The sequence below is a fragment of the Nycticebus coucang genome, chromosome 14 (genome assembly GCF_027406575.1).
Source record: "Nycticebus coucang isolate mNycCou1 chromosome 14, mNycCou1.pri, whole genome shotgun sequence".
NCBI lineage: Eukaryota > Metazoa > Chordata > Mammalia > Primates > Lorisidae > Nycticebus > Nycticebus coucang.
In genome coordinates, this window is record NC_069793.1 from 82,475,767 (window position 1) to 82,502,914 (window position 27,148).

The following is a 27,148-nucleotide window of genomic DNA, read 5'->3' on the forward strand; positions in this document are numbered from 1 at the left end:
AAATAATCTCATCAAACTGTTCAACGTAGCCTTCATGGTATTTTCTTAGTTATTTTATGTAGACATTTGTATTCTGCATTTAGTAAGTTTCACCTGTACCCATTCTAAGATGCACTGTAGGTGTGGCCCCACCTATTACCTTCCCTCCACCCTAACCTCTCCCCTCTCTTCCCCTTCCTTGGCCCTTTCCCCATAGTCTTGTGCTATAGTTGGGTTATAGCCTTCATGTGAAAGCTATAAATTACCTTCATAGTAAGGCTGAGTACATTGGATACTTTTTCTTCCATTCCTGAGATACTTTGCTAAGAAGAATATGTTCCAGCTCCATCCATGTAAACATGAAAGAGGTAAAGTCTCCATCTGTCTTTAAGGCTGCATAATATTCCATGGTGTACATGTACCACTATTTACTAGTCCATTCATGAGTCGATGGGCACTTGGGCTTCTTCCATGACTTAGCAATTATGGATTGGGCTGCAGTAAACATTCTGGTACAGATGTCTTTGTTATATTGTGATTTTTGGTCTTCTGGGTATATACCTAGTAGAGGAATTATAGGATCGAATGGCAGGTCTATTTTTAGATCTCTAAGTATTCTCCAAACATCCTTTCAGAAGGAACGTATTAGTGTACATTCCCACCAGCAGTGTAGAAGTGTGCTCTTTTCTTCACATCCACACCAGTATCGCTGGTTTTGGGATTTTGTTATGTGTGCTACTCTTCCTGGGGTTAGGTGATATCTCAAACTAGTTTTGATTTGCATTTCTCTGATGATTAAGGATGATGAACTTTTTATCATATATTTGTAGATCACGCGTCTGTCTTCTTTAGAGAAGTTTCTCTTCATTTCCCTTGCTCACCCTGAGATGGGATCACTTGTTCTTTTCTTGCTAATACATTTGAGTTCTCGGTGGATTCTGGTTATTAGACCTTTATTGGAGGTATAACCTGCAAATATTTTCTCCCATTCTGAGGGCTGTCTGCTTGCTTTACTTACTGTGTTCTTTGCTGTGCAGAAGCTTTTTAGTTTGATCAGTTCCCAGTAATGTATTTTTGACACTGCTTCAGTTGCCTAGGGAGTCCTCCTCATAAAGTATTCACCCAGGCTGATTCCTTTAAGAGTTTTCCCTGCATTTTCTTCAAGTATTTTTGTAGTTTCATGTCTTAAGTTTAAATCTTTTATCCAGTGAGAGTCTATCTTAGTTAATGATGAAAGGTGTGGGTCCAGTTTCAATCTTCTACAGGTTGCCAGCCAGTTCACCCAGCACCATTTGTTAAATAGGGAATCTTTTCCCCACTGAATGTTTTTTTTTTTTGTAGTTTTTGACTGGGGCTGGGTTTGAACCCACCACCTCTGGCATATGAGGCTGGCACCTACTCCTCTGAGCCACAGGCACCCCCCCCCCCACTGAATGTTTTTAATTGGCTTGTCAAAGATCAAATGACAATAAGTAGCTGGATTCATCTCTTGGTTCTCTATTCTGTTCCAGACATCTACTTCTCTGTTTTCATGCCAATACCATGCTGTTTTGATCACTATCGATTTATAGTACAGTCTCAGGTCTGGTAGGGTGATTCCTCCTGCTTTGTTATTATTTCTCAGTAATGTCTTGGCTATTCGAGGTTTTTTCTGATTCCATATAAAACAAAGTATTATTTTTTCCAGATTTTTAAAATATGACAATAGAGCTTTAATAGGAATTGCATTAAAATTATATATTGCTTTGGGTAGTATAGACATTCTAACAATGTTGATTCTTCCCAGCCATGAGCATGGTATGTTTTTCCATTTGTTAACATCTCCAGCTATTTCTTTTCTTAAAGTTTCATAGTTCTCTTTGTAGAGATCTTTCACGTCCTTTGTTAGGTATAGTCCCAAATATTTCATCTTCTTTGGCACTACTGTGAAAGGAATATAGTCCTTGACTGTTTTTTCGGCTTGGTTCTTGTTGGTATATATAAAGGCTACAGATTTATGGGTGTTGATTTTGTAGCCTGAGACATTGCTGTATTCCTTGATCACTTCTAAAAGTTTTGTAGTAGAATCCCTCGTGTTTTCCAGATATACGATCATATCATCTGCGAAGAGTGAAAGTTTGATCTCTTCTGACCCTATGTGGATACCCTTGATCGCCTTTTCTTCCCTGATTGCAAGGGCTAAAACTTTCATTACAATGTTAAAGAGCAATGGAGACAATGGGCAATCTTGCCTGGTTCCTGATCTAAGTTGAAATGATTTCAATTTAACTCCATTCAATACGATATCGGCTGTGGGTTTGCTGTAGATGGCCTCTATTAGTTTATGAAATGTCCCTTCGATACTGATTTTCTTAAGTGTTTTGATCATGAAGGGATGCTGGATATTATCAAAAGCTTTTTGTGCATCAATTGAGAGAATCATCTGGTCTTTATTTTTTAGTTTGTTTATGTGCTGAATTACCTTTATAGATTTACGTATGTTGAACCAGCCTTGAGACCCTGGGATATATCCCACTTGGTCATGGTGTATAATTTTTTTGATGTGTTGTTCGATTCTGTTTGTTAGGATCTTATTGAATTTTTTTGCATCAATATTCATTAGTGATATTGGTCTATACTTTTCTTTTCTTGTTGGGTGTTTCCCTGGTTTAGGGATCAAGGTGATGTTAGCTTTGTAGAATGTGTGGGGTAGTATTCCTTCTTTTTGTATATTTTGGAAGAGGTTTAGTAATATAGGTACTAGTTCTTTAAATGTTTGGTAGAATTCTGACATAAAGCCATCTGGTCCTGGGCTTTTCTTTTTAGGGAGATTTTATATAGTTGATGCTATTTCAGAACTTGATACAGGCCTGTTCAACATTTCCACTTCGTTGTGGCTAAGTCTTGGTAGGTGGTGTACTTCTAAGTATTGGTCGATTTCTTTCAGATTTTCCTATTTCTGCTTGGTTTCTTAATCTGTATAATTTTCTCACGTTTCTTAAGTTCCAGTGTTCCATTTTTCTAATACCATTCTGTAGACCAGCAAGATTCCAGTGTGTGTGTTGACTTTTCCAATTTTTATTATACATACCACAATTAAGTCTGCAATCTTTGAGTAAGTAGGTAAGCTTTGGAATATTTGAAATTAATGTTTTCTTTTAGAGTTAGGGTACGCTATAAGTTTTAAGTTAACCAGAAAACAGTAATAGCTTCCAAATCTTCCAAAATGTTGTTTTTGCTTCATTACTAGGAGTTGCATATTTTATTTTAGATTTGAACTTTGACATTAAATAAGCACAAATTTATGAAAAATGATAGCCTAATATTATAGTTTCAAATAGCTACTAATTTTGTTCACTATGAAAATGAATTGGGATATTATTGTACTGACAGAGATAACTATGCATTTGAAAATAAATGAATGTGGATTCAAATGTTCTATTTAATTGAAAACATTTGTTTTTGTATTTTTCACAAAAATTATAGAAGAGGGAAAAAAATGAAAATAGGTGCCTATCTTGAGGTCTTTAAAAGATAGATTGGTGGGTGGCGCCTGTGGCTCAGTGAGTAGAGTGCCAGCCCCATATACCGAGGGTGGTGGGTTCAAACCCAGCCCTGGCCAAACTGCAACAAAATAAATAGCCGGGCTTTATGGCAGGTGCCTGTAGTTCCAGCTACTTGGGAGGCTGAGGCAAGAAACTCGCCTAAACCCAGGAGCGAGAGGTTGCTGTGAGCATGATGTCATGGCAGTCTACCAAGGGTGATAAAGTGAGGCTCTTTCTCTAAAAAAAAAGGATAGATTGGTTCAGTGATGTGGTTATAATTTTGTTCAATGTAAATAGTTTTGGTTCCTAGCAGTACCATGATTTTATAACACTTGCTAAGTTTTTCCTTGGACTTGTATGAAACACAATTTTGATTTTATTTGTTTGTTGCATACAGTTAATTTATCAAGTCTAAACAATAACATTTGCTTGGAACTGCAAACAGGCCTTTCAGTTTAGGTCCAATGAAACCATACTTTGCTCCTTTTACAAGTATTTAAAGTTTGACCAGCATTGCTATTACCAGTTCATTTTAAGAGGCAAATTTATCCTAATTAACATTTTTTTATAGAAACAGTCTGAGGGTGATTCTTGGTCCCTTACCAATTGAAGGCAGGTCAAAGCATGACCTTCCTAGTTTGGATTTTAAAGCAAAAACAGTTCCAGCTTTTCCAAGTTCAAGGAGAAATCTGATTCTATTGGAATTGTTACTGTAAGTTTGAGTCCAACTGCTTCCAATTTATATTTGGGACACTCCAGAAAAAGTGCACACTAATCATCGGGGGACTTGCAATCACACTTGACTACTCATAACTGCTGCCTGCTTGGGCAACTTCCCTGTGTTCCTGAGGGACAAAGCCAAATATCACTGTTCCAGTCAGTATGAAATAAATGTACTGTAAAATATTTATATCACAATCAAAAACATTTTTAATGAACTGTGAAAACTCACTATTTAAAGGAATCCTATTGAAAATTATTTTGAAGATACTTATCCTTTAAACAAACAAAATAATCTTACCCAAATGTCTTAATTTGTTGCTGTTCCAACTTCAGATTTTTGTATGTGAGTTTTCTTAAAATAGGAATATTACATTAATTGTTCTGTTGTTTATATTGAATGTCAAATATAGGCGGATACTGAACTCTTAGTCTGTTTTATTATTCAAATGATAGTAGACATAAGAGGAAAAAACTGTTGTATATATCTGAGCAATGTGCTGCATTTTAGCCTCACACCACAAATTTGGAGGAGTAAATTGCAATAATAGATTTAACCTATCAGAGTATTCATTTGTATTAGGACTTTGAAGAGTTTCCGAAACAAAACCAAAAAAGTCCGAAATTAATTTCATATCAATTTTTTCTTGGAATTCTTATGATTAACAAATCTCAATCAAAATCTGTAATTATTGATTGCGTTTCAAATACTAAACTATAATTTACTACTCAGTGAGCTTCTACCCCTGAAAATGGATTAGAGAAATGAATTACAAGTTTAGTTCATTCATGTAGGTTTTTCAAAAACAAATAAAAAAAATTTAACTTAAATATAAGCTACATAAAATTGCTTAAGCTTTCTTTAGAATGAAGACAACTGAATCAAAAATTAAAGGCATTTAAATGGGTGTGCTGGTGCCTTTTTGACTTAAAAGTAAACTTTGCAGTTGTATTTATTCCAATTATATTTGTGCTTTTATATCAATGACATAGTAATTAGACAAATAAAAATTTCTAAGTTCCAGCTCGGTGCCTGTGGCTCAGGCGTCTAAGCTACTAGCCACATACACCTGAGCTGGCGAATACAGCCTGAGCCTGCCAAACAACAACTGCTGCAACCAAAAAAAAAAAAAAAAAAAAAAATTTGAAGTTCCAACTATTTTCTATAACTGTTACTTACAATCAGGTTCATGTGATTCTCTTATAAGTCCAATATAAATGTTAACTCTTAAATTTTCAGCCTTTTGTGTCTTAAATTGTGTTCACAAAGTTATTTTGACACTGAGTGAGTAATACAAAGTAGAATAGAATATTTTCAGAATTATCAATGTGCAAATCCCATTTGTCTTTGTTTTTTCTGATCTTTTCATATCTTTAATTGTGCTTATGCTGCATGGATGTAGTACTTTTCTCAAATAATTTAAGGAGATAGGTGATATAAAATTCTAGATGAAAGAAATTCAAAGCTGAACTCATGGGGTATAATAGAGCAGTTAAGCTTCTCAAAACCTGTCCTTGAATTTCTGAAATGATCAGCAGCATAATGTCTTCTGTATATTAATTGCTCCATTAATTATTGAGTGAATAAAGATTGATTACGTAATATTTAACCAATATTTAAATTTCTTTCTAACCAATTCAATGAGTAAAAAAGGCCAAAAGAACTCTGAAGTGCTCCAGTTAATACTTAATAAATGTTTGTTTTATAATTGTAGTCACCTAATTATCCCTGTTCAATAGGATCATAAATTCAGAAAATTCCGGTTTAAATCATTTCTTTTTAGTTAGTACTTTTATGCCTCTCTCTAACAAAACTTTATAGCATGTTAATTGGAAAAGTTGATTAGTTGGAGTTTTATCTTCTTTGACATTGTGTTGATGGAACAAAGATGCCTAACTTTTACGTTACCTAATCTGTTTTCTAAGTGTTCAAGAATTGATTTTTAAAATTAAACGATTTCACAAATAATATCTAAATTTGTTCTTATCGTAAACATGTCAAATTATATAGCAGTATAGGAAGTAAAAAGTTATATTTTCCTTCATGTCTCTGAACTCATCCAACTTCAATAATCAGCCCACTAACCACAGTTTGGTATATATCCTTTCAGAGTTCTTCCTATAACATTCCATATGTTTATAATAAACATTTTATATTTTACTATTAATACTGTTAATATTCTAACATTGAAGCTAGATATAGCAATCATGTAATACTTTATCATTAATAAGATTATATCTCTCTATAGAATACCTTTTTTTACTTAACAGTGTTTTTTACAGATCTTTCTATGACAGTATATATCTATTCCAGTAATTGGTCTTTTGTCCTTAAAATTAAAGAAGAAAAGTTTCTCTTTTAACCTTTGCTCGGAAAAGTTCCACCTCAATAAGTACTGTAAACTGATAAGTGAGTGTGACAATCTTAGCAGCAACCAATAATATCAAGGCAAATCTATAGTTTTTATTTGAATTTTTTTGTTTTTATTATTTGTGTTAATGAAATCATTTCTCTTTTTACATCATAAGGGATTTAGAAGAATTCATTCTATTTTCCATTATGATTTATAGTAATAAAACTAGCATTAAATAAAACGATAAAATTTCAGAATTAGAAATCAGCTATTCAGTTAATTCTGGTCATTTACTTCTAATCTCCTTTAATAGACAAAAAGGTTGAGTTCTAAAGTTAGTGATTTACTCAAGGTTGGTTAAGAAGTTATGATCAGTGTCTGCGTCCTCATTCATACAATGATTTTTTTTCACTAATCCTAGGCATTGTCTCTGAAAAAATATTTCAAAATTTTATGTATCTTTTGCATCTGTCACCCATAATTAAGAGTCTAATATCACGATATTTACTTGGGAAAATTTATAGCAATTTAATTAAAAATTAGTAACATTTTGAGCCCTGTAAATGTGTTTTTAGAGGAAAACTTGCAATGAAATATTTGCTATAGAAGTCACTTCAAAGAGCTAGAAATTCTTCCAAAAACAGTTTTCTAGCGACATCTGGTGGTACAGTATTGTAATACAGATGATAGTATCTTTTGGAAGTAAATTCAGGGAAGTTAAACATAGGGAAAAAAAAATCTTAGTGAGCAAAATCAGTCCCTCCTTCTCTCCCTTCTTTCCTTTTCTGCCTCTCTCTTTCTTTTCTTTTTTGAAATCTCACTGTGTCATCTAGGCTGGAGTGCAGTGGCTCGATCATAGCTCATTGCAGCCTCGAATTCCCAGGTTTAAGCCATCCTGCTTCAGTGGATTTTTTTTTTTAACTATCATTTATGCTTCTAATTGAAACATTTGACATGTGACTCAAGTAGTATTCCGATAAGAATAACATTAAGCTTCTTTATATTTTCCTATATATAATATGTAATTACAACCTGAAATCTCTATAGTTAGTTGTGTAACTTGAGTAAACTGTTTGATGTAGTGATGCAAATTTCTCTTCCTTCTTGTCTTTTCTGGCTCTTTCTTTTTTTTTAGGAGATGTCTTATTCTACTGTCTGGGCTAGGGTGCAGTGGCATCATTTTAGGTCACAGCAACTTCAAACTCCTGGGCTCAAGCAATCCTCTTTCCTCAGCCACCAAAGTAGCTGGGACTATAGGTGTATGCCAGCATACTCAGCTAATTTTTCTACATTTCATAGAGGTAGAGTCTTATTCTGTTGTCCAGGCTGTTCTCAAAGTCCTGACCTCAAGCAATCCTCCTACCTCAGCCTCCCAAAGTACTGAGATTAGGCTTGAGACACCACATCAGGCCTTCCTGGCTGTGTTTTTTTATATCATACTTAATCTTAGCACAGAACTTCACAAATAGAGATTCAGTAAATACGGATTGATTTATAGTATTTTCTGTCATTTGCATAGATTAAATAGAAAAGTCTATACATACATGAATTAAATGTATTAACTTTATGCACACTTGAAAATGAGACTTTATATCAGAAGATGATTTTATTAGGAGAAATGGAGTTTTTTCTTTATTTTGTAGAGATTTTCTGCATTTTAAGTTATGAAGGAATAAAACATATTTAGTCCTTGGATATTTTCTTTACATATTTCCTACATGATTGTGTCTGAACATATGGATTTAAGAACTACATCTTAACAAATCAAATGTTGATCCCCAGACCTGTATAGCCAGCTGCTTGCCTCCTTAACATTTTCATTTCATTAGCTAGCACCCATCTCAAACTTAATGTGTCTAAAACAAAACTTTCCATTTTTTCCCTTGAACCTGAGCCATTTATCCTTCCATATGCTCAAGCCAAAAATATTTCAATAATTTGTAAATTCTCTTTCTCTTTTTCTTTGACCCCATGTTCAAATCATTAAGAAATTTTGCTAGCTCTCCTTTTGAAATACATTCAAAACCTTATCAGTTCTCCCACCTTGCCCACTGTGATCTAGATGGCCACAGTTATCTTCCTTACTTCTAACTTTGCCCTCCTGTAGTTGGTAATTTTCTGTGCAGCAGCCAAAATGATTCTTTTAAAATTTAAGACAGATCTTGTTACTGCTCTGCTGAGAACTTTCCAGTGTTCTTGCCTGACGGCTCTAGGCGAGATGTGACCACCCCCACCTTCCCCCACTGTACTGTGCTGCTCCCACTGCCCCCTTCCCTGTTTTGCTGTAGCTGTGCTAATCTGCTTGCTGTTCTCCTTACATGCACGCACAGAATGCTCATCATGGCTTTATATTTGCTATTGCTTCACACTGAAATGCTCTTCTCTGAATTCATTAAGGTTTCTGATCATATTACCAGATGTTAGCTCGAAGAGGCCCGTCTGACTACACTATGTCAGATAAACGAAGCCTGACTCCATCACTTGTTCTTCCTCTTTGTAGCAGGGGGTTTTGCTGTTGTTATTATTGTTGGTTTTCTTTTTCTTTTTTGGAGGGGGGTCCTAGTGATTATCACCATGTGATATATTTATTTACTTTTTCTTCAGTTAGACTGTCAACTGCCTGAAAGCAAGAATTCTCTAATGTTCACTCACTGCTGCATCCTTAGAACCTAAGTCTGTGCTTGCCATAATAGCCATTTAATTAATATTTGTTGAATGAATCAGTGAGCCTTAATGCTTAATGGAAAATGTGATTTTATTTACATTATGATAACCAAATGTATAAAATAGTGAGGAACCTTTTAATGGGCTGCTTCATTTAAAATTTTATGTTTATATCTTACTTTCTACATTTAACACAGATTACAATAGTGTTTCATAGTTAGGTGAATGCTTGGTCACTGCTCTTGGTGTCAAAATTCAGGGCTGTATTACTAGCCTAAAGATTCTTTTTATGGGAATAATTACTTTTTTGTTTTTTTGACATGGACATCTGACCCTCGATTACACTAACAACCTTATACACATGAATAGAAAGAAGAATAGCCCCTTTTGAATCCACGCTAAGACTTTTTATCAGTATGTAGTGCTTCCCACAGGATTCTACTGAAAGAACCAAACTTCCATCACAATGAAATTGCACATTCATTTGTATATACTCCGTTTATATTTGAAAGCTACTTTTTTGATGTTTTGGACTGCAATTAAATTTTTGTTTTGGTCACAAATATGCAGTCCTGACTAGAACAAATCCTCTGAATCCTTTATGTATTCAGCATCATAAACATAAATAGCTATTTTTAAAGTATAACTTGCTAAAACCAACATTTATTTGTAAATTTACATAGTCTTTTAGTAGATAGACTGCATTCCAATCAGTAGACCTCTAGCCAACATCTTCATCACCTCACCAATCTAGATTATGGGTCTTAAATTACTGCAAAACACTTTCTTCAGAAAGAATAGGTAAATTTAAAAAATTTAATGTTAGAATTTTCCCATGTACATATTTAGCTTAACGTATGAATTCTTTTGCCTTTCTCCCCCTTTTGTGTAGGTTAGGAGATTATGTAGTGTATTCGCTAAATTCTGTGGTTACATTTCTTCCTGTCAACGTGGCCACAAAGCAGATCATGTTGTTACTGGAGTGAGTTCTGAAGTGTTTTATAATCTCTCCTCATACGTGGATTAAGCTCTTTTCTCAGCTTCTGTACGACCGCCGATAAAAATATATATATTTTAAATTAAGATAGATGTCTTACATTTTTGTGCATTTCCTTTGTAACCTTCCATACAAAGACACACAGGAAGAATGCCTCAATTATGTAGGAGGCCATACTTTTTATCCAAGAATATCCAGGGTCTAATGTTAACATAACCTACAGCATCGTGGTGTTACTGGTCTTTATACATTTCTTCAAGGAATTTTGATAATAAATACCCCAAAGCCCCTTATGTGAGGTGGTCAGGCCTATGAAAAAAGGTGAAGACACTGAACAGCAGTGGGATAATGTAAACCAAGCAGTTGTGTCCCCACTTTAAGATCTAATTTAAATATTTTTTGCAGATCTGAGAACTTTTTTTCCTTAATTACCATGTAGTTTGAATCTTCCCCACTTAAAGAGAATAGACTGTTTCAGAAGGTTGTATGAAAGAAAGCCCTGACTTTTTCAGTGAGACAAATTTATTTTCCTCTTGAATTCTAAATGCTCTTACTTTTTGATCTGTTATTCCATGTTTTTTTTTTTTTGAGCCTCTGTGCACCAATGGAATAGGAAGAAACCTATTTATTTATAGACAGTGGAATATAATTAAATGAGAGAGGCAACAAATAACAAGGGCCCACACAGTGTCCAGCAATAATCCTGTGCTGTTATCTGTTCTAATTGGGCTTAGTCAGAAGTTAAAACTGTTGAACTAAACTTGAAGCCTTTCTGTGCCTGCCAACTCTGCATTGCTCTGCATTCACTGAATTCATGAGAAGCGAGAAGTCGGGACCTTCACTTGACCTATATATAATACCCAGCAGGTGGATGTGGCCTTTTGTTTTTCACAGCAAATTGGTCCCCACCGGGATTGGGTAGAATGAAGAATGCTCCACCCCCAGTCCTCTTGTTAAGAGTCCTGATAGACCCCTTGGAATTTGCTTAAGTCTGTTTTCAGCCTGCAGATCTGAGAGCTGAGCCCCAAGTTATGTTAATGTGACACAGGAAAGCATTATATCATATTAATCTTTTTGTTTAAGGTGACTTTCTTCATTGTTTGATATTTGTTTGACCATTTGTACAGATCTTTGCCTTAAGAAAGTTTCACCTTTCAAAACATCATTTTTAGTAAAAAAAAAAAAAAATTTAGTGGCTATGTAATATACTACTTTATATCTCAAAACATGTTTTATGATTGTAAATTTTATTGACTTAGGTGCAAAGATGGTTTGAAGGGATTTACATTTTCTGCGCTTAGGTAAGTAACATTTTATTCATCTTTATTTTGAGAGAGAATTTCTAAGGTAAGTTTGTTTAAAAAATAAATATTAGAAGTAATTATAATAAATATTTGAGTAAATTTTTAAGCTGAAAGTGATTTTAGAAGTCATAAAAATATTTCTAAACCTTTCCAACTATAGTAGAACTTCTGTAGTTGACCACCTCAAGTTGACTTAATTTTCTTTCTCTCTTTTTTTAATACAGAGTCTCATTTTGTCACCCTCAGTAGAATGCTGTAGTGTCCTAACTCACAGCAATCTCAAATCCTTGGGCTCAAGTGATCCTCTTGCCTCAGTCTCCCAAGTAGCTGGGACTATAGGTGTCCACCACAATACCCGGCTATTTTTTTTTTTACAGACAGGATCGTACTCTTATTCAGAATGGTCTCAAACTTCTCAGCTCAGGAAATTTACCCACCTCAGTTTCCCAGAGTGCTAGGATTACAGGCATGAGCCACCGCACTCAGCCTAGTTGACCTAATTTTCATAGATCAGACATGCACCACATGCATGTATAAGTACAGTAGGCCTAGTTCCTTATGTTGACCAGTTAGTTATAGGTTCTTGGGTGTTCAATTTACAAAGGCTCTACTGTAGTTCATTGAAAGAATAACTTATCATATTTTTCACCCTAAAAATTGGTCGCTGACCTACGACTTTTTGGACCTTTTGTGTGCCTTATTCTGTGGGGTGTTAGAAAAGAAATAAAAGAACTCTCTTCAAGGAACTTGGAAAGACAAAGCTGCACACGAACAATTACTGAAAAATTAAGTATTTAACTGTGTGGTTTCTCTGAGCAGGACTCATGTGCTGTCAAACATGTATTAGATTTTAAACATTGCTAGAGTTTTTTCTTTTCGTTTCATAGCCCATCTCTTAGTATAATAGTTGGCACAGTGGTATGCTATAGAAATGTTAGCATTAGCATTTTATTTTATAGTTCACCAAGCATTTTCACATAGATTAGTAAATTAAATTTTTAAGTTCCAGTAGATGAGTATTTTATGCCCATGTAACATGATCAGAAAGCGGAGGCTTAGAGTGTTTGACTAACTTTATTTAGCATCACACAAGTAACTACATACCCTAACTCCAAACCCAATGTTTGTCCAGTTTATCTCATAGATGTTACCTCTTTTATTCTCCAAAGTGCATACGATAGATGCTTAGTGAAGATCAGTTGCCTGGTGTTTATTGCACGTATATGGGTGGGGAAAACTAGGGTGGGAGAAGTTTTTATATGATTATCCCCTGAGAATATTTAGAGAATTAAGCGATTTAACACATGGAAAATATTTAGGAGCGTGTCTGGCACATAGTAAATAATCAGGAAATGTTGGTTCCTAGTGTTATTATAGGTGATATGCCTTGAACTGTACTTGAAGGATCGCTTTAGAAAACTGCAAGGGACGAGGAAGAGCACTCTGGGTGCAAGTGAATAATATTAGCAAAAGGATGAAAATTATAAGCATGAAATGTGAGCTAAGAGTGAGAAAGTGAACTTAGTTGGTATGAAAGGTTTAAATTAGGGGAAAAAAGATATTTTTTAAATAGGTAGAGTAGGGCCAGATTACAGAAGCCCTAGGACAAAAAAGATAAACTTAAATTTGGTGAGATGAGCTGCAGGGAGCCCTTGATGGTTTCTGAGCAGTGTAGTTGACTGTGTTCAGAAAGATTAGTCTGGTTGTAGCATTCGGGACGTTGAAAAAGAAAGAACCAGAATGCAGAAAGGCAAAACGGTAATGAGCGGAACTCTTGTGCTGGTAGGAAGGTGAAGGAGAAAGAGACAAAGTGACCTTGCAATGGAAGAGCATGGTGACCTAGTCACGACCTAGTAGAAACTAGTGTTTTCCTTCTTTCTCTTCCCTTCCACCCCTCAATCCTACCCAAGTATTGAAAATCAAAATGCCTAAAAGAAGATGCTGTTATTTTTATTTTATTTTATTTTATTTTGAGACAGAGTCTCACTTTGTCGCCCTTGGTAGAGTGCTGTGACGTCACGTTCACAGTAACCTCCAACTCTTGGGCACAAGTGATACTCTTTCCTCAGCCTCTAGCACAACACCCAGCTATTTTTAGACAGGGGTCTTATCTTGCTTAGGCTGGTCTCGAATTCCTGAGCTCAGGTGATCCACCTGTCTCCGCCTCTCAGAGTGCTAGAATTACAGGCGTGAGCCACTGTCCCTGGCCTAAAGTGCTGTTACATTAACAGAAAATCAGATGGCATGCAAGGAAACTCATTTGGGAGAGAACGAATGAAGTCACTACATCATTCAGAATGTCTTTGGTTGTGGAAACTAGGGGAACAATAACTTTCTAAAGGTTAATACACGACTTTATCTTGTATTTTTCGTTAAAATATCATGAAGTTTATTAGAAAATAACTTTTTTGTCATTTATTGTTGTTACATTGACTTATAAAGTATTCTCTATTAAATGGAAAATTGATAACAAAAATAAAAGTTAGTTTTCCTAAAAAGAAAGGAAAACTTGCTTGTTTTTCTACACCTCTCTTTAGAGATTCATAGTCCATGCAAAAACTTACAATGTGTCAGATGTTTCTTTAAATGCACTTGTAATAAATGGCTAATTTGTACTGTTTGTACTTAAATTTTTCTCTGTATTGTAGGAAAATATTCTGGAAAAATTTTTAATCATTCTCGCTAATATTCTTGTTACTAGAACAAGAAAATTGTTACATATAGTGAGTTGTCATGTATTTATTTTATATATATTCTTCTATGAGTCAGATTCTGTTTCATTCCAGATTCCCCACATTGCAAATTGGTATCAAACTTAAAAAGTTAATACTCAGAAGATATTACTAAAAGACAATATATTTTCTATGACAGTTTCAGTGTTAGAAAATAATGTGGGTTAATGTGTATTGTTCCTGTAGGCTTTCAAAAGATATTGTCTGACATGACTTTCCAACTGCCTCTTTGCATTCTTTCTGCCCTGATTTTTATTTCTGGCATATGCTGTAAATTTGTGGCATGTCAACAGCACAACATTTAATATTAATTACAAAAGGAAAGTGAAAGAAAAATGCGGCAATACTAAATGGTGAGGAGAAGATCTTTAATGCCTGATACCAGCACATTGGAGCATAATGAGATTTACATGAATACTATTGTAAATTGGCTTAAAGGAAGAGCTCGTCTCATACAGATTATACCCACTCTGTCATGAAAACACCCAGCGTTCACTCCGAGGAAAACTGCCCTTTATTCACAGAGGACTAGTCACAAAGTTTCCTAATAGTCATAGGGTAAAGCCTTTAAAATATTAAGCTTTACTTGAGTTCAGCACCTATTTATTTATTTACTTATTGAGACAGAGTCTCACTATGTCATCCTCAGTTGAGTGCTATGGTGTCACAGCTCACAGCAACCTCACACTCTTGGGCTTAAGCAATTCTCTTCCCTCAGCTTCCCAAGTAGCTAGGACTACAGGCACCTGCCACAATATCTGGCTATTTTTTGGTTGCACTTGTCATTGTTTAGCAGGCCCAGGCCAGGCTCGAACCCGCCAGCCTCAGTGTATGTGGCCGGCACCCGACTCACTGAGCTACAAGAGCCAAGCCCAGCACCCATTTTTTAAGCACTCCTCAACATATGCAAGTTAACGTGGCAGCTGCAGAGATAGCTCTTAGTTATGTATACTTAGTGTATTTCTGCTGTGCCCAGGTCTTACACTAAGCATTAAGAGTACTCAGGAGAGTAGGTTAGATACAGGGCTAGGTACTGTTTTTAATAAAGCTTGAAGTTTGTATTTAATTCAGTAGGCGGTAAACCATTGAAATTCTCTGAGGATCAGAATAGTTAAGTTCAGATCTGCACTTTAGAAAGCTTCTGCTAGAAATGGTATGCGGGATGATTTGAAAAGTATCTGTCTATGTAGATAATAGCAGAAGTCCCAGGACTAAATAGAGTTAGGGACAGAACCGTGGGAGAAAGACCAGTGTGAGAGTCTGAAGATGCAGTTGGCCTTCTTCATCATAGTGTGAAACATAGACGTCTTCTCAGTCTGTTGGCAAGGGGAATACCTGGGACTGAGGAACTTACAAAGAAAAGGGGGTTCTTTGGCTTAGAGTTCTGTGGGGTGCATAAGAACCATGGCGCCAGGTTCTGGATCTGGTGAGGGCCTCGGGAAGCTTCCAGTCATGGCGGAAGGCAAAGGGGGAGCAGGCGTGTCACGCGACAGGAAAGAACGAGAGAGGAGAAGGTGCCAGGATCTTTTTAGCAGTGAAATCTGATGGGAAGTAAAGGTGAAAATACAATCCCGTGAGAATGGCACCAAGCTGTCCTTGAGATATCCATTCTATGACCTCCCACCAGGCCCTACCTCCAAAACTGGGGATCAGATTTAAAAATGAAATTTGGAAGGGACAAATATTCAAACTGTATCAGAAGTGTCACAGGTGGGTGATTAAGAAGCTAGGCTTTAGGGTCAGACAGTTCTGAGTTGAAATAATTACTAATAATTTATTGGATGTGGACAAGATACTTAGTCATACCAACTCTTATGGGAATTATGAGAGTTGCTGTGAGGATTAAATATTTTTAAAAGACTCAGTTGGCACTGTGTGTCATGTAGTAAGTGCTCAGAAGTTATAGCTCCTACTGTGTTCATTCATTTGATAATATTTACTTTGTGCCAGACACCATGTTAGGCACTAGGATATGATAGCAAAGATAATATACATAGTCTCACAGGCTCCCCACTTTAGTGGGGGATACAGACCATTAAATGGTGCTTACAGTAATAGGTGTTCATAACAGAGAGGAAGGATCACTCCCTCATCACCCTGGCTTGAAGCAGGGACAGCTTCTCTTAGGACATGACCACTAATCTGAGATAGCCAGTTCTGGACAAAACAGTGACAATACCGTGGAAGATGTGAGGGATACTCTTACCTGTTCTACTGTAGCTGTATCCTCACTGCTGATAAAGACGGTATGGCAGATATTAACTCTCCATTCATTCCCACGAGTAAGAAGTTCTTTTGGACTGACAGCTACCAAGGCTGCACAGCTACCTTCTGGTGACAGATGAACCCATTACACATCCTTTATGATTTGATAAGCTAGATAATTTTACCAAATTTGTCCGAATGGGATGGGTTACAGTTGGTAGTAATAGCTTTTCCTTTCTCTCTTTTCTGAGTGTTTAAATTATCCTCTTCTGTTTGTCACACATCCTAGTTCCAGAATCTTAATGTAGTCATTATGATTCCCTGTTTTATTTATATATTTTTATATTTTCTGAAACATTAAGAGGTAGAGTTGTTTGTTTGTTTGTTTGTTTGTTTTGTGAAACCTTAGTTAGTCTGTATACGAGTAATGACTCTTACAGGGTAGGTACAAAAAGCAATGATGAAAACTCTGAGGAAAGGCTCTTCTTGATTTGGTGTCTAATGGTGTTGACATTTTCTTGTGCATTGTTTTTGGAAAAATGTAATTTGATGTAATAGGAATGGTGTCAACTCCTAGATATTTGATTTTTCCAAAGAGAAGTAAGTAGATTGGAGTAACATCAACTGTAAGATCCTCTAGTGTACTAACTTGAGAGTATGTGGAATCTCGACTGTTTCCTAATTCTTATCCTACAGTTCCCTCTGTTTTCATGTGTGTCCAGATGACCTTCTGCAATTGTTTATGACCCAAAGTGGCATTAGACTTGTACCCTAAGTGAAGAACTCATTTAGTTGTAACTATCAGCAGAATTCAGGGGAAAAATAAATTTGGGGGGATTGTGTTGTAGACCCAAGTTTGTGTGCTTGTTTTGAAAAACTTCAAGGCATGCTGTACCTTCAAAAAAGTGGTGTTAAAGTTAAAGGACACTTTGTAAAAGTGGTGTGCTGTATTTTACTTGGTTAATTTGATTTTAAAGGACCTGCATTGTCAAACAAATGACCATTAAAGAGATGTTGAAAGCCTGTTTTCTTCAAGGATGATTTGATTTTATGTAAATTGTGAAAATATTATTTCAAATTAAGATACTTTCCAAAGTGTATTTGTTTATAAACAAAATCTTTTCTTTTATTCTCACTAATTTCTTTAAAGGTGAAAAATGCCTTACATTGTGCTCTTTTCTGTAGGTTCATTGTAGGGAAGGAAGAAATTCCCACACATTCTTATTCCCCGGAGGCAGTATATTCAAAAGTGGAACAAAAGAGAGAGAAACATGAGGAAAAACCAAGAAGAATGAACATAATTGCTCTAGTCAGGAAACTTGTGGATTCAATGTGAGTTCTTTTTCTTGGTTTATCACACTTTGTCGCTTTTATATGATGTTTGTACTATGCCAAGGTATTTTTTTTTCTCTCTTCTAGTAATGATGGTCATTTCTCACCAGAAACTATGCATAGAGTTTTAAGCCACACAATGGCAAGTGAATGTTATTATTATTTCTAGTAGTAGTGTAGACCATAATATGCCTTTAAAACATATTTTCATGAAATTGAAATACTTTTCTATTTCAAACCAGGAAGGCTATGATGGAGAACTTCAGGAAACAGATTAATATGTGCCAATTTATTGTGCTAAGTATGGAAAGGAAAAAGAATAATTCCTGAGATTAAAGTAGATAAAGGAGTACTAAGGAGCAAACCTTAAGTAAAGTATATTTTGTAAGACTAAAAATTTTCAGAGCTCTCAAACTGAAATAAGAAATCTTCCTTTGTGTATTACTCAAAAGAGTCTTTATGTTTCACATGAGTAAGTTTATTTATATTTTTTAGTGTAGATATTTAACAAAATAAATTTAAAAGTTTTAAATTAGAACATCAAGCAGTAGTCTTGGTGCCTGTGGCTCAAGCAGCTAAGGCGCCAGCCACATACACCTGAGCTGGCAGGTTCAAATCCAGCCCGGGCCCGCCAAACAACAATGACGGCTGCAACTAAAAAATAGCTGGGCGTTGTAGTGAGCGTCTGTAGTCCCAGCTACTTGGGAGGTGGAGGCAGGAGAATCATTTGAGCCCAGGAGTTCGAGATTGCTGTGAGCTGTGATTTTACTGCACTCTAACCCAGGGTGACAGCTTGAGACTCTGTCTCAAAAAAAAAAAAAAAAATCAACCAATAAAAATAATCCTGATAGTGATATTTTAGAAAGAATAGAATGAGTAAGCAATATAGAAAATTAGGGGATCAATTATAGGAAGCTGAGGCTCTTTAAAAATCAGAAAAATCATGAGTCATATTTTATCTCTACCAGCTTGGTGACTTTGGAAGAGTGATTTAACTGCTGTGCATTCCAAAGACTTTGTTTATTAGAGGGTTAATAATCTCTAGTAAGGATTATTGTGCCCATTAGATGAAATAATGTATATGCAATTGCCTGACTTAATAGAGGAGCACACAATGAGTATGCAAATTTTTACTGAATGTAACGATCTTGTTTTCACCTTGGCATACGCCACACACAGGGGGTTAAGAGTAAGGGAAGGAATAGTCAGTGACGGGAATAATGGTGGCAGTCAATTTACTAAGCCAGTTCAAAAAGCGTTATGGGCTATCTTAGTGGAGAAAAGGGAAAAAATACCCCATTAGATGGCAATAATTTCAACATGAATCAGAGGGAAAGGCAGAGAATGAAAAATGTGAGTAAATGATGCTTGCAGCGTCACAGCTGACCAAGCCCTGCACAACTTGTCCGAGCAGTCTCGGGTGCATTGCGGGGACAGCAGATGCAGAATAATCCAGAAGCAAAGAGAATGGTGTGGAAGCTGGGAGCCATTTCAGTGTGCTACTGTGGAGAGAGCGAATGACGGTACAGTTGATGTGAGAGTTTAACTTCACTGGCAAAGGAAGTTTAATGATCTCCATGTAGCTCTGGAGGCCACGGCTGAGCAGTGTCTTTGAGGAGGACCCTTAGAAGTCTGAAGAGTGATGTGTGCACAAGGCACTTCTTGATGTGCCTCTTTTCAGGCCTTCAGCTTTAATCACTCGGCAACTTTACCTGACCGGAGACGTGTCATTTCATTCTAATGGTACAAGGGTCAGTACGAACGTTTACTATCACCCTCGACTAGGAGAGGCTGCCTGTGAATTGGATTTCAGAAAAGGTCTCGCTGATCAGTTTGCAAATGTGACTGCAGCGGTGAAGAGCCAGAACATTGCTCTAGAAGTTATTATAAACTAGAAGGGTTTGTGTGGTTCAACCATGAAGATAATTAATTGACTACAGTAAGAAAGAATTCCTAAAAGACCACTTACTTTGGAACATGAACCTTTTAAAGAGAAAAGGTGAGCACTAGATGCATGTTAAATATTCTACTTTTTAATGCTTAGGGTGAATGGTATTGGAGTTAACATACCACATATTAGAATGAGTGTGTCTTGAACAGTAGCCCTCTCAGCAGGAATGTTTATTAAATACTAGAGGGTTAAGTGGTTTACAGTTACTCACAAATAACCTACTTTTGTGAATTTGCCATGTGATCTCTCTATATTTATTTTTGAAACTAAATTTTGAATTCTAATACTATATCATGTTTCTTTTCCAGATGTTTTCTTTCAAATATAATTAAGTATAAATTCCTGTAACCTGAGCACATTCTCATTATGATTTTTGCTCAAGTACTGACTTCATGGATGATTTATGACTGTTATACTCTACAATAAGAGATTTAAAGCTTCCAAAAAGATTTGGCAAAGTGTATAAATAATATATGCATATTTTTCATATTTAGTCACAAATACTTCCCAGTGTGGTTTTTCTACTCCATGTTCAGATATTTTGACTGCTGTCACATATTTTAGATAATGTGTCAAGTGGTAAGCAGCAAAGAAAATAAATCCCAAATAATCTGTTTTCCTTGCTTCTACATGTTCTAAAACGTTAAAGTTGTACACACTGAGAAATAAGGAGGTGATATTTTATTTATTTTTTATTTTTATTTTTTGGCTAAAAAGTTTTAAAGTGGTCACACACATGCACACGCATATATACATACATTGAAGTTATAATTCACATAACTTTTCTGGTTTAATTTCAGATGCAAGCAAGGACCAAGGCATAGATGTTGCAAGCACTATGAAGATAATTGTATCTCTTACTGCATCAAAGTAAGTGTATAAAAGTATCTGCTTTCTTAACAATGAGAATAGCTATAAAAATAATTTATTTATTGAAAAATAACTTAAAAGCAAAAGGAAAAGTTGACATTTGTTATTACTATTATTTTTTGCATTTGACTGAGAAATTGAGGTGAACAGATGACAATTTAGCTTTTAATATTCACTTACCAGATCCTTAAACAGTTTTAAAGTTTAGCTTGTTAAAAATGGTCTTATTTAAAACTTACAAGGTAGGAAAGCAGGTTGGGTAACAGCAACAACACCTAAACCCCAGAAAAGTCATTAAATTTATACTTTGTAATGTAGCCCCAGCTACACCTGTATCCTGGAACCGGGTCCCTGGACTGTGCTGTGTTCTAGCTAGATGAGCAGTCACACACATACGTTACACACCGTATACCATCTGTTAGAGTAGCATTTGCTTTTGGACTTGTAAAGATACTGCTTTTTTTGTTTCTTAAAGCATTGAGGTAACTGGAGCACGTTACCAGTTGCTGTGTGCATGCAAGCTAGCCGTGCCCCCTGGCATAAACTCCCATCTCCCTAGTGTACGTGTGTACTGGTGTGGCACGGCTCCCCCTCCTGCCCCATTACCACCAGCTCTGGGAATAAAGTTATTTTCACTGCAGTTAGTGTGGCACAGGTGGTACCACCTGCTGCAAGTTTCTTTGTTCTGAATCATACTCTAACAATTCTGATGCTTTAGAAAGTTTAATGTTCTTCTTGTGATGTCTACTCCCTACTCTGTTGACGATGAAAACAGCAAAGATGTACAAAACCCCAGAAGAGTAACTCCTTATGGTTACTCTAGAAGGGAGGAACTGTCTCACATTAGTGCTTATTCATGTAAACAGCTCTGGCCCCGTGTTGCCCAAGCCCACACTTACTTTCAGAGTTCCCCAAAATGACTGAGGATAAAAGCAGTAGAGTGTGTGTGTGTGTGTGTGTATGTATGTATGCGTTTTTGTTGTAGTTTCTGATACCGTTTTTCCAAATTAGATTTCCTGCCTCTCTTTATAAATGGCAAAAAAAAAAGGAAGGGAAAGGAGGGAGGGAAGAAGGAAGGGAGGAAGGGAGAACAAAAAGGAAGGAAGGGAGGGAGGGAGGAAGGAAGGGAGGAAGGGAGAACAAAAAGGAAGGAAGGGAGGGAGGGAGGAAGGAAGGGAGGAAGGGAGGGAGGAAGGAAGGGAGGAAGGGAGGGAGGGAGGGAGGAAGGGAGAACAAAAAGGAAGGAAGGAAGGGAGGGAGGGAGGGAGGGAGGGAGGAAGGGAGAACAAAAAGGAAGGAAGGAAGGGAGGGAGGGAGGGAGGGAGGGAGGAAGGGAGAACAAAAAGGAAGGAAGGAAGGGAGGGAGGGAGGGAGGGAGGAAGGGCGGGCAATATTGCCAGCAATCTCAGAGTCTGCTGGCTCCTGGAGAGTTATTATTCTTCCAACTAAATAGGATTGTAGTTCAAAGGGAAATTTCAGGGGAACTGAGAAACATATTGAAGGTATTTGAGAAATTTGGGATGGGGGGAGGTGACATTAAATATTATATATGTATATGAAAAAGTTAGTGAGAATTACCAAATAATAAAAAACCTTAGTGATTCTTTCAAATGTGTACTAGTACTATAAACTTGGTAATGTATATATAAATTGGAATATAGAATTATGTTCATAAAAGACCAGAACTCCACATTTGGAGACCTGTGGGGGAGGAATTTATGCCCCAAATATGCTTGTAAAATTTTTCACAGTGCACCTCATTATTCCATGGACTTAGTTGCACCACGTGTTTAAATCCTATCTTGAGTAAATATTCCTATTAATTGCATTCCCCTCAACTTGCAGTTCTCCATTTATACTAGCTTCTTCTTGGTTCTTTGTACCTGCCACCTCTTTTTTGGCTTTGTGCCTTCTGTCCAAGCTGTCTGAAATGACTGTCTTATCTGGCTTCTTTTCTTTGGGGTCTGTTGAAATGTCACATCATTTAAATGTCCACACTTAACTGTGAATCTGATGTAGATTGTCCTGTTGATTTCTGTCCCAGTGCCCCGATTATTTTCTTCATAACATTTCTAATAATCTGCAACTATTTTATGTCTCTTAGCTTACTTAGTTATTTTTTCTTCCTTTAATAATCTCCATGAAGGCAATAACTGTCTCCTCCTCACTACTGTGTCCCGAGCACGTAGTGCAATGCACGTAACAGGCTCTCAGCAAATGTTTCCCGAAAACACAGATGAATGGATCTTTTGAAAATAGTATGAGATGTTTGTGATGTGATTGCAATCTGTAAATCCTCAGATTAACATTATAAGGTTATTTATGGCACGATATGAGTGTGACCATTTCATGCATTAGCCAAATACTAGGCAGTTTCAGTTAACCAAATGCTTTGTACGTCACACTAATTGATTGGACAATTTGATTTCATGTTTTTATCAGTTATTAGGTAGTTTCAGGTAACCCATATTTCTTCATAATAATTCAAATTTTTTCCTAGAAAAGACAGTTAGAAAATACAAATCTGAGCTGTAGAACTTAGCAGACAAGCTCTGCTAAGGCATGGGTATTTTCCCATTCTAGTAGGGGTGAGAGGGAGGAGGATGGGATACTAGTACTGTTGAATCATATATAAAATACTATTGTCTGTTATTGTCTTGTGTTGTGCTGATTATAATTAATTAAGTTAATTTATTAACTTTTAATAATTTAAAAATAACTTTTAATTAAGTTATTAACTTTTTGGTCTCTCTAAACTTCATTTTCTTTTCTTTTCTTTAAAATTTTTTTTTTTTAGAGACACAGTTTCACTTTATCACCCTAGGTGGAGTGCCGTGGCATCACAGGTCACAGCAACCTCCAAAGCCTGGGCTTAGGCTATTCTCTTGCAGCCTCCCAAATACCTGGGACTAAAGGCACCTGCCACAACGCCCGGCTATTTTTCTTTTTGTTGTTGTTGCAGTTTGGCTGGGGCAGGGTTTGAACCCGCCACCCTCGGTATATGGGGCCAGCGCCCTACCCACTGAGCCACAGGCGCTGCCCTCTAATCTTCATTTTCATAAATACTGTTACTAGTTACTTTCCTCAGATCTTTTTTTGTACTATAAACAGTTGAAGAAACTATAGAGAAATGTTGGCAGCAAATATGGATTTGTAGTGGACTTGCTTTATCAAGTTTGAGTTAGTATATCTTAATGCTACCATTCCTTAGAGATGCTTTTAGCTTGACACAGTTGAGCACAGGAATAAAAGAAACCTAGATATCGTTTTTTTTTTTTCCATGAGAAATTCTTTTGACCTGATCATTTAAAAAGTTGGTATAAAGGTCTAAACAAATAATTTAAATTATTTTTCTATCAATAGAACCCCTACTCATGGCAACATTGATTAAGAGCAGTTTTCTGTTTAAATTTCCAAAGTATTTGGTTTTGTTAACTATTTTTTGGAATTTCAGTGCTTTCGTCTCTAAAATTCATTTGTGGTTTAGGAATTTAAAATCCTAAACCACAAAATGGCAAGAAGTGGAATTTTGGTGCATAGGCAAGCGTGGCCAGTGCTTGTGAGAATTTTTAAGACTTTGTAAATGAAAGAAAGTAAACTCACTCCAATATTTCACCTTTATTTTTAAGGTAATTGTTTTAAAATTATTGTTTTACGTTTTAAGACTTTATTCTTGAAATTGCTGTGCTATAACTTACATTAAAAATTTTTTTGACTCTTGTTTTGATTCAGAGATGGTAAAATTCATATTCTATCAAACTTCAAATTTGGTTGTGAATCCCAATTCCTCCCAATTCTCTCTAGGGCTTCATCCGAATGTTCAGCGTGGGGTACTTGATTCAGTGCTGCCTCCGCATCCCCTCCGCATTTAGGCACCTGTTTACACAGCCGTCCCGGCTACTTTCTCTCTTCTACAATAAAGAAAACTTCCAGCTGGGAGCTTTTCTTGGCTCCTTCGTTAGTATATATAAGGTAAGGTTTTCAGAAGAGGAAAGGAGAAGGGCCTTAAATAACATGGTTGTTGTTAAGATGAGATATGACTTTAATTCATCTATTATTTTTAATGCTTTCTGACATACTCATAAACATCTTGACATCACCAAATATAACACCATATTGGGAATTGAAGTTGGAGAAATTTTTCTTCTAAAATATTGTTAAATATGCTTGACTATATAGACATGTTTGCATTTAAAGATTCATTTTTTTTCCAGTAGATAGATATTCTGAGAAAATGTGAATTTTCTGATGCTTCCAACATCAAAAATGATACTTATATACCTGGTCTGGCTTTCTTAATCATATTTACTGCTTATTTATCAATTTAAATATATTTCAGAACTTTCCAGCTGTTATAAAAATATAGAATCAGTAAGGATTTTCTTTTATAACTTTATATAAACAATGACTTTTTCCTTCTTCCACCCACTCACTATACCTACTACATTGTCTCAAATAATCAGAGTTAATATTCTAACCCATCATTCTGTGTAATACCATAAATGTGCCCCTACAAACATAAACCCACACCTAAGCCCATGTGTAAAGATCATTCTTGACATAGTACTCTGCAGCTTTGAGAACAGACTTCTGTTTAATGGAACCATTCTATGTAAATCATATTAGTGACTTATTTTATTAAACATTAAAAATTTAGATTCTATGTCAAAATGTGTATATATGTATTCACATGTGTACACACACATATTCTTGTTAAACTCAAAGAAAATTAATGCTGGGAAAATTGAATTCTGGAGTTACTTCGAGTAAAATGGTCATGTATGATTTTATATAAAGGTTTACTCATAAAAGGTAGATATGGAGAAAGTATTTTGAAGTGGAAAGGAAGAGTAAGGAACTATAGATGAACTATAGTTAATGAGTCACTTGTTATGAACTATTACTAATGTTAAAAACATTTTCAATATGGTTGGACTAGAAGGCATTACTAATATCTTTGAATATATAAGAGTTAAGGGCAAATTATTGGTAATTACATGTTCTTTTTCCTTTTTCATGTCATAGTGTTTGTATTTATACTTAACAGAAATTCTTAAATGTTTACGTGTATACTGTATTATCTCCAACGTTTTTAGCCCCTCCAGGTTGGTTATTGTCCATCATCCAGCATATCTCAGAGTGTACTCCGTTTTCTATTTCTATTACCGTTCATTTGCATAGGGAATATAAACTAGGGAAAACAAAACAGCATTAAACTGAGGAAAGATCAACTGGGTCACAAAACCTCACAGGAAATACTCCTACAGTGTGTTCCAAACCATATGTAATTTTCCAGAAAGAATTATTCATGCCATTAGTACCTTTGTAAGAATGTAGTTAAGAGAAAGTCAGGTAAACAAACCTCATTTTTTTCTGTTTCTTGGTAAACTGACCCTTTTTTTCATTTTGAAAGATGCCTCTTTATCTCTGGTAATATTCCTTGTTCCGGATTCTACTGTGTTTATTGTACTATAGCTACTTCAACTCTCTTTTGTTTAGTTTTTGATGGCATGATGTTTCTTTTCTTTTTCTTTGATCTTTCTCTTCATTTTTAAAGTTGTTTTCTTTTAGATCGCATATATTTTGGTTCTTTATTTTTTTATCCAAACTGATAATCTCTTTTAATTGATATGTTTATGCAGTGTACAGATTATGCTTATTATGGCTGATTTTAAATCTCTCTTCTTGCTAGTTGTTTTGTATTTGTTCCATTTTTTTTGTTTGTTTGTTTGTTCTTTTTTTTTTCTGTTTCTCCCTTCTGGATCAATTGTGTATTTTTCTATGGCTCCATTCTGTATTTACTATTGGCTGATATTTATACTTCTTTGTTTTAATTTAGTGTTGCCTTAACATTTATAATATACATTTTAAATTAATTAGCCAATCTTCAAATACTATTGTACCACTGTATATGTAGTGTAAGAACCTTACAACACTGTATTTCTAGTTCCTCCTTCCCATCCTTTGTGCTATAATATCACTCCACAATGCATTGTTGTTATTTTTACATTAGACCTGGGGTCAGAAAACTTTCTGTGAAGGGCCAGATAGTAAATGCTTTAGGCTGTGACCATATGGTCTCTGTCACAACTACTCCACTTTGTTGTTAATATTGTGAAAGCATCCATAGACAATACTGAATCAGTATGTCTGCATGCCACCAAGACTTTGTCAAGCTGTAATACAAATTTCGTATAATTTTATATGTCAGAAAATATTATTATTCTTTTGATTTATTTTTCATCCATTTAAAACTATAAAATAATAATTAGCTCTTGAGCCACATAAAAACAAGTGTCAGGCCAGATTTAACTAGTAAGCCATAGTTTGCTGACTCCTACTTTAGATACTAATTCACTTTTAGAGCAATTAAAGATAAGAAAAGTATGTCTTCTAAATTTAACTTTATTGTTATTTCTTCCAGAGCTCTCTGTTTCTTTTTATAGATCTAAATTTTTGTCTGGTATCATATTCTGTCTACCTGAAAAACTACCTTTAGCATTTCTGATAGCTCAG

The 27,148-nt window shown here is 35.6% G+C and overlaps 1 protein-coding gene across 3 annotated transcripts in view; it reads left to right on the top strand.

Moving 5' to 3' along the window:
* Positions 1-27,148, top strand: part of TMEM135 (transmembrane protein 135) — a 278,178-nt gene that overhangs the window by 237,432 nt on the left and 13,598 nt on the right. For 2 of the 3 annotated variants that reach the window (XM_053561128.1, XM_053561130.1), the window contains exons 7-10: positions 11,498-11,539; positions 17,665-17,811; positions 20,563-20,632; positions 24,437-24,604. In XM_053561128.1, the coding sequence (XP_053417103.1) occupies positions 11,498-11,539; positions 17,665-17,811; positions 20,563-20,632; positions 24,437-24,604 (427 nt within the window). The remainder of the gene's footprint in view (positions 1-11,497; positions 11,540-17,664; positions 17,812-20,562; positions 20,633-24,436; positions 24,605-27,148) is intronic. The other variant, XM_053561129.1, reaches the window with a different exon arrangement.